The 14557-nt window shown below is 49.7% G+C and overlaps 1 protein-coding gene across 1 annotated transcript in view; it reads right to left on the bottom strand.

Moving 5' to 3' along the window:
- The window catches only part of angpt4 (angiopoietin 4), a 133859-nt gene extending 119540 nt beyond the window's left edge, over nucleotides 1–14319 (bottom strand). The window contains exon 1 of the mRNA XM_086005870.1: nucleotides 13959–14319. Within this exon, the coding sequence (XP_085861996.1) occupies nucleotides 13959–14252 (294 nt within the window). The 5' untranslated portion in view covers nucleotides 14253–14319. The remainder of the gene's footprint in view (nucleotides 1–13958) is intronic.
- Between the last annotated feature and the right edge of the window lie 238 nt (nucleotides 14320–14557).

The following is a 14557-nucleotide window of genomic DNA, read 5'->3' as shown; positions in this document are numbered from 1 at the left end:
GCCGGGCTGAGCGATCGCGGCCGGCGCCCCGCAGGAGGAGGCGAGAGGGGGCAAGTGCTGGCAGGCGGTCCCAAAAGAAATGGCTGCCCGGCACCCGCCCTTTAATTATTGCCGCCCCGGCCGCAAGAATGCCCCCCTGACCCTGTCGGAAATAGCGTCCGGCGGTAGGTCAGGGGGCGCTGCACACGGCGATGACATCAGTGCCAAAGGTGCAGTGCCGTGGGGCATTACTGGCTACCGCCACCGCTAACCTCCCACTGAATTTTGCAGGAGGCATTAGCGGCGCCGCGCTCAGGCGCTAGGTGCTTTCCTGCTCTGTTAGCGCCCCACTCGGGCGCTAATGGGAGGCGCAAAGCAACCGAATTTTTCCCCCATAGAATTTTACAGCACTGTCGGAGCTGCCATCATTCAGATGAGACCTTAAACTGAGGTCCCCATCTGCCCTCTCAGGTGGACGAGAAAGATCCCACGGCCACTATTAGAAGAGCAGGGGAGTTATCCCCGGTGTCCTGGGCTAATCTTTATCCTTCAACCAACCTCAGTACAGCGGATCATCTGGTCATTATCACGTTGCTGTTTGTGGGAGCTTGCTGTGCGCAAATTGGCTGCTGCGTTTCCTACATTACAACAGTGACTACACTTCAAAAAGTACTTCATTGGCTGTAAAGTGTTTTGGGACGTCCGGTGGTCCTGAAAGGCGCTATTGAAATGTAGGTTCTTTCTTTACGTATTAATTTCCCTCGCTACAGTACAGGTCAACGTAGCGTGTCTCATTGCCTTTCTGTGTTTTGAAAACAATCTTCTCGCAACATGATTCTGACCCCCTCCTCCTCCAACCACCCCACCCCCCCCACCACCCCTTGCCCTCCATTCATTTCGTTGCACTTTCCCAGCTGGACCTCATGAATGGAGTACGAGGATCAGAAGGATTGATTATTTGCTGGGGGACTTCCTGTATTCAAAAATCTCTGTAAATCTGCAGTTTGGTTCCAGTTATTCTCTAAATCCCTCTCTCTCTCTCTCTGTACTTACTGATCAAGGGTATTGCTGTTCTGAAAAGTTTTCTCATTTATATTTAGAATTGGCGAGGCATTTCATGAACATTCCAGCTCAGTGCTTTGGATACTGTTCTACTTCCCAGTGTGGAGCTGGCTCTGGTTCCCATTAAGCAGCACGCCCGACCCCCTTCAACAGGCCGAATCTTCTCCCCTTTACGTTAGATCTGCACAATTTCTCAAAACACCACGTGCTGCTTAAGCTGGGAAGGCCTGCGTGATGTCCCAAGGAACCCAGAGCTGGTGCGAGGAGAATAACAAAAACTCCTGGCCGACCTCCTTTGATGTGAGAGGTGTTTCCTGACTGAGGGAAGTCACCAGTCTGGCTTCAAACTCCTCACTGGGGCAGGAGACTGGGTTTCACAGGTCAGGGTTGAAAATCAGCGCCAACGTGCACACTGTCGGATATTCTTTCACATTCCACAAGTACTTATTGTGAGAATTCTGCAACTCAGAAAAGCGTGTCTGAACTCAGATCAAAGACTATCAGCAGGCGCTTCATGTGACTAAAGGCCGGGTTGCTTGTACAAATACAAACATGCCTCTGGTCACCCTTCTGGCCCGGCAACGCCTCAATTTGAAAATTCTCATCCTTGTTTTCAAATCCCTCCACGGCCTTCGCCGCTCCCTATCTCTGTAACCTCCTCCAGCCCCACAACCCCCCGAGATCGCTGCGCTCCTCCAATTCTGGCCGCTTGCGCGTCCCCGATTTTAATCACTCCACCATTGGCGGCCGTGCCTTCAGCTGCCTGGGCCCCAAGCTCTGGAATTCCCTCCCTCAACCTCCCCGCCTCTCTTTCCTCCTTTTAAGATGCTCCTATAAAACCTACCTCTTTGACCAAGCTTTTGGTCACCTACCCTAATATCTCATGTGGCTTGGGGTCAGATGTTTTGCCTGATTACACTCCTGTGATGCACCTTGGGACATTTCACTACGTCTAAAGCGCTGGATAAATATAAGTTGTTCTTGATGTTCGAGTCTCAATCATGGCCAACATTTGATCATTTCCTGCTATAAACTGCTGAGGTAGATACTTTCCCTAGACATCCGAATGTTCCTGCCATGAATTGCCATACTCATCGGGTTTAGATAAAGAGAGACTCGCATTTCTATAGCGCCTTTCACGACCACCGGACGTCTCAAAGTGCTTTACAGCCAATGAAGTACTTTTGAAGTCTAGTCACTGTTGTAATGTGGGAAACGCGGCAGCCAATTTGTGCACAGCAAGATCCCATAAACAGCAATGTGATAATGACCAGATAATCTGTTTTAGTGATGTTGATTGAGGCATAAATATTGCCCTCAGGACAAACTTCCCTGCTTTTCTTCGAAATAGTGCCTTGGGATCTTTTACGTCCACCTGCGAGAGCAGACAGAGTCTCGGTTTAACATCTCATCTGAAAGACGGCACCTCCGACAGTGCAGCGCTCCCTCAGCACTAGCACTGGGAGTGTCAGCCCAGCTTTTTATGCTCAAGTCCCTGAAGTGGGAATTGAACCCACAACCGTCTGACTGAGAGGCAAGTGCGTTACTAACTGAGCCATAGCTGACACTGCTAAAGGGCATTAGACGCATCAGCAGGAAGAGATACGACTATTGCTGGTTCCAAATCACTGCTCTAGACAAAAAAAATACTCAGTGAATAGTCAGAATCCCAGCAGTTCTTAGCATAGCGCGACACAGCGGCCAATTGCCTTGTGCTTCATTTATGTTACAGTCCTTCAGTCTGTCTCTCCTCTATCTCCAATCCTTCAGTCTGTCTCTCCTCTATCTCCAATCCTTCAGTCTGTCTCTCCTCGATCTCCAATCCTTCAGTCTGTCTCTCCCCTATCTCCAATCCTTCAGTCTGTCTCTCCTCTATCTCCAATCCTTCAGTCTGTCTCTCCTCTATCTCCAATCCTTCAGTCTGTCTCTCCTCTATCTCCAATCCTTCAGTCTGTCTCTCCTCTATCTCCAATCCTTCAGTCTGTCTCTCCTCTATCTCCAATCCTTCAGTCTGTCTCTCCTCTATCTCCAATCCTGCAGTCTGTCTCTCCTCTATCTCCAATCCTTCAGTCTGTCTCTCCTCTATCTCCAATCCTGCAGTCTGTCTCTCCTCTATCTCCAATCCTTCAGTCTGTCTCTCCTCTATCTCCAATCCTTCAGTCTGTCTCTCCTCTATCACCAATCCTTCAGTCTGTCTCTCCCCTATCTCCAATCCTTCAGTCTGTCTCTCCTCTATCTCCAATCCTTCAGTCTGTCTCTCCCCTATCTCCAATCCATCAGTCTGTCTCTCTCCTATCTCCAATCCTTCAGTCTGTCTCTCCTCTATCTCCAATCCTTCAGTCCGTCTCTCCTCTATCTCCAATCCTTCAGTCTGTCTCTCCTCTATCTCCAATCCTTCAGTCTGTCTCTTCTCTATCTCCAATCCTTCAGTCTGTCTCTCCCCTATCTCCAATCCTTCAGTCTGTCTCTCCCCTATCTCCAATCCTTCAGTCTGTCTCTCCCCTATCTCCAATCCTTCAGTCTGTCTCTCTCCTATCTCCAATTCTTCAGTCTGTCTCTCCTCTATCTCCAATCCTTCAGTCCGCCTCTCCCCTATCTCCAATCCTTCAGTCTGTCTCTCTCCTATCTCCAATCCTTCAGTCTGTCTCTCCTCTATCTCCAATCCTGCAGTCTGTCTCTCCTCTATCTCCAATCCTTCAGTCTGTCTCTCCTCTATCTCCAATTCTTCAGTCTGCCTCTCCTGTATCTCCAATCCTTCAGTCTGTCTCTCCTCTATCTCCAATCCTTCAGTCTGTCTCTCCTCTATCTCCAATCCTTCAGTCTGTCTCTCCTCTATCTCCAATCCTTCAGTCTGTCTCTCTCCTATCTCCAATCCTTCAGTCTGTCTCGCCTCTATCTCCAATCCTTCAGTCTGTCTCTCCTCTATCTCCAATCCTTCAGTCTGTCTCTCCTCTATCTCCAATCCTTCAGTCTGTCTCTCCTCTATCTCCAATCCTTCAGTCTGTCTCTCCCCTATCTCCAATCCTTCAGTCTGTCTCTCCTCTATCTCCAATCCTTCAGTCTGTCTCTCCTCTATCTCCAATCCTTCAGTCTGTCTCTCCTCTATCTCCAATCCTTCAGTCCGCCTCTCCTATATCTCCAATCCTTCAGTCTGTCTCTCCCCTATCTCCAATCCTTCAGTCTGTCTCTCCTCTATCTCCAAACCTTCAGTCTGTCTCTCCCCTATCTCCAATCCTTCAGTCTGTCTCTCCTCTATCTCCAATCCTTCAGTCCGCCTCTCCCCTATCTCCAATCCTTAAGTCTGTCTCTCCTCTATCTCCAATCCTCCAGTCTGTCTCTCCTCTATCTCCAATCCTTCAGTCTGTCTCTCTCCTATCTCCAATCCTTCAGTCTGTCTCTCCTCTATCTCCAATCCTTCAGTCTGTCTCTCCTCTATCTCCAATCCTTCAGTCTGTCTGTCCTCTATCTCCAATCCTTCAGTCCGCCTCTCCCCTATCTCCAATCATTCAGTCTGTCTCTCCTCTATCTCCAATCCTTCCGTCTGTCTCTCCTCTATCTCCAATCCTTCAGTCCGTCTCTCCCCTATCTCCAATCCTTCAGTCTGTCTCTCCTCTATCTCCAATCCTTCAGTCTGTCTCTCCTCTATCTCCAATCCTTCAGTCTGTCTCTCCTCTATCTCCAATCCTTCAGTCTGTCTCTCCTCTATCTCCAATCCTTCAGTCTGTCTCTCCTCTATCTCCAATCCTTCAGTCTGTCTCTCCTCTATCTCCAATCCTGCAGTCTGTCTCTCCTCTATCTCCAATCCTGCAGTCTGTCTCTCCTCTATCTCCAATCCTTCAGTCTCTCTCTCCTCTATCTCCAATCCTGCAGTCTGTCTCTCCTCTACCTCCAATCCTTCAGTCTGTCTCTCCTCTATCTCCAATCCTTCAGTCCGTCTCTCCCCTATCTCCAATCCTTCAGTCTGTCTCTCCTCTATCTCCAATCCTTCAGTCTGTCTCTCCTCTATCTCCAATCCTTCAGTTTGTCTCTCCTCTATCTCCAATCCTTCAGTCTGTCTCTCCTCTATCTCCAATCCTTCAGTCTGTCTCTCCTCTATCTCCAATCCTTCAGTCTGTCTCTCCTCTATCTCCAATCCTTCAGTCTGTCTCTCCTCTTTCTCCAATCCTTCAGTCTGTCTCTCCTCTATCTCCAATCCTTCAGTCTGTCTCTCCTCTATCTCCAATCCTTCAGTCTGTCTCTCCTCTATCTCCAATCCTTCAGTCTGTCTCTCCTCTATCTCCAATCCTTCAGTCTGTCTCTCCTCTATCTCCAATCCTTCAGTCTGTCTCTCCTCTATCTCCAATCCTTCAGTCTGTCTCTCCTCTATCTCCAATCCTTCAGTCTGTCTCTCCTCTACCTCCAATCCTTCAGTCTGTCTCTCCTCTATCTCCAATCCTTCAGTCTGTCTCTCCTCTATCTCCAATCCTTCAGTCTGTCTCTCCTCTATCTCCAATCCTTCAGTCTGTCTCTCTCCTATCTCCAATCCTTCAGTCTGTCTCTCCTCTATCTCCAATCCTTCAGTCTGTCTCTCCTCTATCTCCAATCCTTCAGTCTGTCTCTCCTCTATCTCCAATCCTTCAGTCTGTCTCTCCTCTATCTGCAATCCTTCAGTCTGTCTCTCCTCTATCTCCAATCCTTCAGTCCGCCTCTCCCCTATCTCCAATCCTTCAGTCTGTCTCTCCTCTATCTCCAATCCTCCAGCCTGCCTCTCCTCTATCTCCAATCCTTCAGTCTGTCTCTCTCCTATCTCCAATCCTTCAGTCTGTCTCTCCTCTATCGCCAATCCTTCAGTTTGTCTCTCCTCTATCTCCAATCCTTCAGTCCGCCTCTCCCCTATCTCCAATCCTTCAGTCTGTCTCTCCTCTATCTCCAATCCTTCCGTCTGTCTCTCCTCTATCTCCAATCCTTCAGTCCGTCTCTCCCCTATCTCCAATCCTTCAGTCTGTCTCTCCTCTATCTCCAATCCTTCAGTCTGTCTCTCCTCTATCTCCAATCCTTCAGTCTGTCTCTCCTCTATCTCCAATCCTTCAGTCTGTCTCTCCCCTATCTCCAATCCTTCAGTCTGTCTCTCCTCTATCTCCAATCCTTCAGTCTGTCTCTCCTCTATCTCCAATCCTTCAGTCTGTCTCTCCTCTATCTCCAATCCTGCAGTCTGTCTCTCCTCTATCTCCAATGCTGCAGTCTGTCTCTCCTCTATCTCCAATCCTTCAGTCTGTCTCTCCTCTATCTCCAATCCTGCAGTCTGTCTCTCCTCTATCTCCAATCCTTCAGTCTGTCTCTCCTCTATCTCCAATCCTTCAGTCCGTCTCTCCCCTTTCTCCAATCCTTCAGTCTGTCTCTCCTCTATCTCCAATCCTTCAGTCTGTCTCTCCTCTATCTCCAATCCTTCAGTCTGTCTCTCCTCTATCTCCAATCCTGCAGTCTGTCTCTCCTCTATCTCCAATCCTTCAGTCTGTCTCTCCTCTATCTCCAATCCTTCAGTCTGTCTCTCCTCTATCTCCAATCCTTCAGTTTGTCTCTCCCCTATCTCCAATCCTTCAGTCTGTTTCTCTCCTATCTCCAATCCTTCAGTCTGTCTCTCCTCTATCTCCAATCCTGCAGTCTGTCTCTCCTCTATCTCCAATCCTTCAGTCTGTCTCTCCTCTATCTCCAATCCTGCAGTCTGTCTCTCCTCTATCTCCAATCCTTCAGTCTGTCTCTCCTCTATCTCCAACCCTTCAGTCTGTCTCTCCTCTATCTCCAATCCTTCAGTCTGTCTCTCCTCTATCTCCAATCCTTCAGTCTGTCTCTCCTCTATCTCCAATCCTGCAGTCTGTCTCTCCTCTATCTCCAATCCTTCAGTCTGTCTCTCCTCTATCTCCAATCCTGCAGTCTGTCTCTCCTCTATCTCCAATCCTGCAGTCTGTCTCTCCTCTATCTCCAATCCTGCAGTCTGTCTCTCCTCTATCTCCAATCCTTCAGTCTGTCTCTCCTCTATCTCCAATCCTGCAGTCTGTCTCTCCTCTATCTCTAATCGTTCAGTCTGTCCCTCCTCTATCTCCAATCCTTCAGTCCGTCTCTCCTCTATCTCCAATCCTTCAGTCTGTCTCTCCTCTATCTCCAATCCTTCAGCCTGTCTCTCTCCTATCTCCAATCCTTCAATCTGTCTCTCCCCTATCTCCAATCCTTCAGTCTGTCTCTCCTCTATCTCCATTCCTTCAGTCTGTCTCTCCTCTATCTCCAATCCTTCAGTCTGTCTCTCCTCTATCTCCAATCCTGCAGTCTGTCTCTCCTCTATCTCCAATCCTTCAGTCTGTCTCTCCTCTATCTCCAATCCTGCAGTCTGTCTCTCCTCTATCTCCAATCCTGCAGTCTGTCTCTCCTCTATCTCCAATCCTGCAGTCTGTCTCTCCTCTCTCTCCAATCCTTCAGTCTGTCTCTCCTCTATCTCCAATCCTGCAGTCTGTCTCTCCTCTATCTCCAATCCTTCAGTCTGTCCCTCCTCTATCTCCAATCCTTCAGTCCGTCTCTCCTCTATCTCCAATCCTTCAGTCTGTCTCTCCTCTATCTCCAATCCTTCAGTCTGTCTCTCCTCTATCTCCAATCCTTCAGTCTGTCTCTCTCCTATCTCCAATCCTTCAGTCTGTCTCTCCCCTATCTCCAATCCTTCAGTCTGTCTCTCCTCTATCTCCATTCCTTCAGTCTGTCTCTCCTCTATCTCCAATCCTTCAGTCTGTCTCTCCTCTATCTCCAATCCTTCAGTCTGTCTCTCCTCTATCTCCAATCCTTCAGTCTGTCTCTCCTCTATCTCCATTCCTTCAGTCTGTCTCTCCTCTATCTCCAATCCTTCAGTCTGTCTCTCCTCTATCTCCAATCCTTCAGTCTGTCTCTCCTCTACCTCCAATCCTTCAGTCTGTCTCTCCTCTATCTCCAATCCTTCAGTCTGTCTCTCCTCTATCTCCAATCCTTCAGTCTGTCTCTCCTCTATCTCCAATCCTTCAGTCTGTCTCTCCTCTATCTCCAATCCTTCAGTCTGTCTCTCCTCTATCTCCAATCCTTCAGTCTGTCTCTCCTCTATCTCCAATCCATCAGTCTGTCTCTCCTCTATCTCCAATCCTTCAGTCTGTCTCTCCTCTATCTCCAATCCTTCAGTCTGTCTCTCCTCTACCTCCAATCCTTCAGTCTGTCTCTCCTCTATCTCCAATCCTTCAGTCTGTCTCTCCTCTATCTCCAATCCTTCAGTCTGTCTCTCCTCTATCTCCAATCCTTCAGTCTGTCTCTCCTCTATCTCCAATCCTTCAGTCTGTCTCTCCTCTATCTCCAATCCTTCAGTCTGTCTCTCCTCTATCTGCAATCCTTCAGTCTGTCTCTCCTCTATCTCCAATCCTTCAGTCCGCCTCTCCCCTATCTCCAATCCTTCAGTCTGTCTCTCCTCTATCTCCAATCCTCCAGCCTGCCTCTCCTCTATCTCCAATCCTTCAGTCTGTCTCTCTCCTATCTCCAATCCTTCAGTCTGTCTCTCCTCTATCTCCAATCCTTCAGTTTGTCTCTCCTCTATCTCCAATCCTTCAGTCCGCCTCTCCCCTATCTCCAATCCTTCAGTCTGTCTCTCCTCTATCTCCAATCCTTCCGTCTGTCTCTCCTCTATCTCCAATCCTTCAGTCCGTCTCTCCCCTATCTCCAATCCTTCAGTCTGTCTCTCCTCTATCTCCAATCCTTCAGTCTGTCTCTCCTCTATCTCCAATCCTTCAGTCTGTCTCTCCTCTATCTCCAATCCTTCAGTCTGTCTCTCCCCTATCTCCAATCCTTCAGTCTGTCTCTCCTCTATCTCCAATCCTTCAGTCTGTCTCTCCTCTATCTCCAATCCTTCAGTCTGTCTCTCCTCTATCTCCAATCCTGCAGTCTGTCTCTCCTCTATCTCCAATGCTGCAGTCTGTCTCTCCTCTATCTCCAATCCTTCAGTCTGTCTCTCCTCTATCTCCAATCCTGCAGTCTGTCTCTCCTCTATCTCCAATCCTTCAGTCTGTCTCTCCTCTATCTCCAATCCTTCAGTCCGTCTCTCCCCTTTCTCCAATCCTTCAGTCTGTCTCTCCTCTATCTCCAATCCTTCAGTCTGTCTCTCCTCTATCTCCAATCCTTCAGTCTGTCTCTCCTCTATCTCCAATCCTGCAGTCTGTCTCTCCTCTATCTCCAATCCTTCAGTCTGTCTCTCCTCTATCTCCAATCCTTCAGTCTGTCTCTCCTCTATCTCCAATCCTTCAGTTTGTCTCTCCCCTATCTCCAATCCTTCAGTCTGTCTCTCTCCTATCTCCAATCCTTCAGTCTGTCTCTCCTCTATCTCCAATCCTGCAGTCTGTCTCTCCTCTATCTCCAATCCTTCAGTCTGTCTCTCCTCTATCTCCAATCCTGCAGTCTGTCTCTCCTCTATCTCCAATCCTTCAGTCTGTCTCTCCTCTATCTCCAACCCTTCAGTCTGTCTCTCCTCTATCTCCAATCCTGCAGTCTGTCTCTCCTCTATCTCCAATCCTTCAGTCTGTCTCTCCTCTATCTCCAATCCTGCAGTCTGTCTCTCCTCTATCTCCAATCCTGCAGTCTGTCCCTCCTCTATCTCCAATCCTTCAGTCCGTCTCTCCTCTATCTCCAATCCTTCAGTCTGTCTCTCCTCTATCTCCAATCCTTCAGTCTGTCTCTCCTCTATCTCCAATCCTTCAGCCTGTCTCTCTCCTATCTCCAATCCTTCAATCTGTCTCTCCCCTATCTCCAATCCTTCAGTCTGTCTCTCCTCTATCTCCATTCCTTCAGTCTGTCTCTCCTCTATCTCCAATCCTTCAGTCTGTCTCTCCTCTATCTCCAATCCTGCAGTCTGTCTCTCCTCTATCTCCAATCCTTCAGTCTGTCTCTCCTCTATCTCCAATCCTGCAGTCTGTCTCTCCTCTATCTCCAATCCTGCAGTCTGTCTCTCCTCTATCTCCAATCCTGCAGTCTGTCTCTCCTCTCTCTCCAATCCTTCAGTCTGTCTCTCCTCTATCTCCAATCCTGCAGTCTGTCTCTCCTCTATCTCCAATCCTTCAGTCCGTCCCTCCTCTATCTCCAATCCTTCAGTCCGTCTCTCCTCTATCTCCAATCCTTCAGTCTGTCTCTCCTCTATCTCCAATCCTTCAGTCTGTCTCTCCTCTATCTCCAATCCTTCAGTCTGTCTCTCTCCTATCTCCAATCCTTCAGTCTGTCTCTCCCCTATCTCCAATCCTTCAGTCTGTCTCTCCTCTATCTCCATTTCTTCAGTCTGTCTCTCCTCTATCTCCAATCCTTCAGTCTGTCTCTCCTCTATCTCCAATCCTTCAGTCTGTCTCTCCTCTATCTCCAATCCTTCAGTCTGTCTCTCCTCTATCTCCATTCCTTCAGTCTGTCTCTCCTCTATCTCCAATCCTTCAGTCTGTCTCTCCTCTATCTCCAATCCTTCAGTCTGTCTCTCCTCTACCTCCAATCCTTCAGTCTGTCTCTCCTCTATCTCCAATCCTTCAGTCTGTCTCTCCTCTATCTCCAATCCTTCAGTCTGTCTCTCCTCTATCTCCAATCCTTCAGTCTGTCTCTCCTCTATCTCCAATCCTTCAGTCTGTCTCTCCTCTATCTCCAATCCTTCAGTCTGTCTCTCCTCTATCTCCAATCCTTCAGTCTGTCTCTCCTCTATCTCCAATCCTTCAGTCTGTCTCTCCTCTATCTCCAATCCTTCAGTCTGTCTCTCCTCTATCTCCAATCCTTCAGTCTGTCTCTCCTCTATCTCCAATCCTTCAGTCTGTCTCTCGTCTATCTCCAATCCTTCAGTCTGTCTCTCCTCTATCTCCAATCCTTCAGTCTGTCTCTCCTCTATCTCCAATCCTTCAGTCTGTCTCTCCTCTATCTCCAATCCTTCAGTCTGTCTCTCCCCTATCTCCAATCGTTCAGTCTGTCTCTCCTCTATCTCCAATCCTTCAGTCTGTCTCTCCTCTATCTCCAATCCTTCAGTCTGTCTCTCTCCTCTATCTCCATTCCTTCAGTCTGTCTCTCCTCTATCTCCAATCCTTCAGTCTGTCTCTCCTCTATCTCCAATCCTTCAGTCTGTCTCTCCTCTATCTCCAATCCTTCAGTCTGTCTCTCCTCTATCTCCAATCCTTCAGTCTGTCTCTGCTCTATCTCCAATCCTTCAGTCTGTCTCTCCTCTATCTCCAATCCTTCAGTCTGTCTCTCCTCTATCTCCAATCCTTCAGTCTGTCTCTCCTCTATCTCCAATCCTTCAGTCTGTCTCTCCTCTATCTCCAATCCTTCAGTCTGTCTCTCCTCTATCTCCAATCCTTCAGTCTGTCTCTCCCCTATCTCCAATCGTTCAGTCTGTCTCTCCTCTATCTCCAATCCTTCAGTCTGTCTCTCCTCTATCTCCAATCCTTCAGTCTGTCTCTCTCCTCTATCTCCATTCCTTCAGTCTGTCTCTCCTCTATCTCCAATCCTTCAGTCTGTCTCTCCTCTATCTCCAATCCTTCAGTCTGTCTCTCCTCTATCTCCAATCCTTCAGTCTGTCTCTCCTCTATCTCCAATCCTTCAGTCTGTCTCTGCTCTATCTCCAATCCTTCAGTCTGTCTCTCCTCTATCTCCAATCCTTCAGTCTGTCTCTCCTCTATCTCCAATCCTTCAGTCTGTCTCTCCTCTATCTCCAATCCTTCAGTCTGTCTATCCCTCCATCATCAATCCTTAAGGTGTCTCCATCATCTGTAACCCACCCGTCATTCACTGCCTCAGCCCCTGCACACAGTGCCCACCCTCCTCTCACTGCCCCCGATTCCCCGTGCGATGGAATGGACTGCAGACTCTGGGCTTGTCTGGTTCAGGAAGCTATTTGTTTAAAAGTAGATGCTGGATCCGGCACACCAGTGTAGCAACAAATAAAAACCATTAGGAAGAGTGAAACCTGCAGAAAGTAGGGTGACTGCAAGTAATGCCCGTGTCAGACTGTCAGAGTGTCAGGGAACTCCAACCGGTTTGGGAGCTGGTGAATTAGTACGGTGAGGCGCATTCCAGAGGAGCATTCAACCAGAGGAGCATTCAACCAGAGGAACATACAACCAGAGGAGCATTCAACCAGAGGAGCATTCAACCAGAGGAACATTCAACCAGAGGAGCATTCAACCAGAGGGGCATTCAACCAGAGGAGCATTCAACCAGAGGAACATTCAACCAGAGGAGCATTCAACCAGAGGAGCATTCAAACAGAGGGGCATTCAACCAGAGGAGCATTCATCCAGAGGAACATTCAACCAGAGGGGCATTCAACCAGAGGAGCATTCATCCAGAGGAACATTCAACCAGAGGAGCATTCAACCAGAGGGGCATTCAACCAGAGGAGCATTCAACCAGAGGGGCATTCAACCAGAGGAGCATTCAACCAGAGGAGCATTCAACCAGAGGTGCATTCAACCAGAGGGGCATTCAACCAGAGGAGCATTCATCCAGAGGAACATTCAACCAGAGGGGCATTCAACCAGAGGAACATTCATCCAGAGGAGCATTCAACCAGAGGGGCATTCAACCAGAGGAGCATTCATCCAGAGGAGCATTCAACCAGAGGAGCATTCAACCAGAGGGGCATTCAACCAGAGGGGCATTCAACCAGAGCAGCATTCATCCAGAGGAGCATTCAACCAGAGGAGCATTCATCCAGAGGAGCATTCAACCAGAGGAGCATTCAACCAGAGGAGCATTCATCCAGAGGAACATTCAACCAGAGGAGCATTCAACCAGAGGAGCATTCATCCAGAGGAGCATTCAACCAGAGGAGCATTCAACCAGAGGAGCATTCAACCAGAGGGGCAGGAGTTCGACTAAAGGGGCAAATGCTCAACCAGTAGGCAATGGTCCAACCAGAGGGACAGGGTTCTAACAATGGGTCCTGGGTTCTCCCGAAAAGGCAAGGGCGCAACCAAAAGGGAAGTGTTCCAACCAGACAGGCAGGGGCTCAGCCCGAGGAACAATTACACCAAACAAGAAGTTGAATCTCATATTGGCTAAACTTTTGGTGAAGTTTGCCCAGATTTCCTCTGATCTCTGATCTCCCCTGAAACTCTACCAAGTTCGATAGAAGGGTCAATCGGGAGAAATCTCTGCGAGTACATTTACGATGCCACCGCATGTACCGGCCCAGGGTGTGGGGTAAATATCGTGTCGCCCCGGCTGTGAGCTGGGAGCGGCACAGTGACTCGTATTCTCCCCCCCGCCCCCCCCGACCCCCCTCCAAATCCATGCCCCCACCCCCCAGAGTCATTCCCGGCCAAAATAAAGCGACACTTTCTCTCCTCAAACTCGCCCCAAGTAACTCACTATCCGGACAGTCCCCTACCTTCTCCTTTTATGCGCTGACGAGTTAATGAAGCACCAGGTACATTAACTATTCCATTCAGATCAATAGCGGCCAGTCTCAGACCCTGGGTACGATGGTGCAGTGGGTTATGTTACTGGGCTAATAATCCACAGACCGTGAGTTCAAATCCCACTCTGACAATTTGAATTTACTTTAAAAAAAAGCTGGGATCAGGAAAAGTGACCATGAAACTATCGGATTGTCGTAAAACCCCAACTGGTTCACTGATGTCCTTTAGGGAAGGAAACCTGCCGTCCTTACCCGGTCTGGATCTATACGTGACTCCAGTCTCACACCAACGTGGTTAACTCTTAACTGCCGAGCAAGCCGTTCAGTTGCATCAAACTTAGAGTACAAAGAGTAACAAGACCTTCACCGCACGGGCACAACGGCTCAAGAAGGCGGCTCACCACCACCTTCTCAGGGCAACTAGGCATGGGCGATAAATGCCGGGTTTGCCAGCGACGCCCGCATGCCAAGAATGAATGAACGGAGAAATTCTGGATGTTCTTACCTTCAGCAGCCACTGGGTGTTGTTCTCCGTGGCAGTCTCCAGATGCCGGAGTTTCTGGAGGGAGGTGTCGGGCTCGCTGGGCGGGGCATCCCGCTGAAGTGCGTTGGTGTCGCGCTGCTCCGCGCTCGACCTACAATGGTCCGGCTCCGGCAGCACGAAGGTGTAGCTGCACTGGCCGTGCTGGACGCGGTGGTAGTGCCCGCGGGGGGTGTCCGTTCCTCGTCGCTGGCTGATCGAACCCGTCAGGCCGACTGAAGTGCACAGCAAAGTCAGAGCGAGAGCCGGCACCCACATTCTGCCCGCTCGCCCGCCCGATCTCGCCTGCCCGCTCGCTCCCCGTCCACTCCCTCCACCCGCCTGATCTCGCCCGCCTGATCTCGCCCGTCCGCTCGCTCCCCGCCCACTCCCTCCACCCGCCTGATCTCGCCCGCCCGCTCGCTCCCCGCCCACTCCCTCCACCCGGCTGATCTCGCTCGCCTGCTCGCTCCCTGCCCACTCCCTCCACCCGCCCGCTCGCTCCCCGTCCACTCCCTCCACCCGCCTGCGCGCCCTCCCAATCTCACCCGCCTGCTCACTCCCCGTCCACTCCCCCCGCTCGC

Source organism: Somniosus microcephalus, chromosome 13, assembly GCF_052327205.1.
Source record: "Somniosus microcephalus isolate GS21.2 chromosome 13, FLI_Smic_1.0, whole genome shotgun sequence".
Classification (NCBI taxonomy): Eukaryota; Metazoa; Chordata; class Chondrichthyes; order Squaliformes; family Somniosidae; genus Somniosus; species Somniosus microcephalus.
Note: the sequence above shows the minus strand (reverse complement) of the source record. Positions and strands in the feature narration are given on the sequence as shown.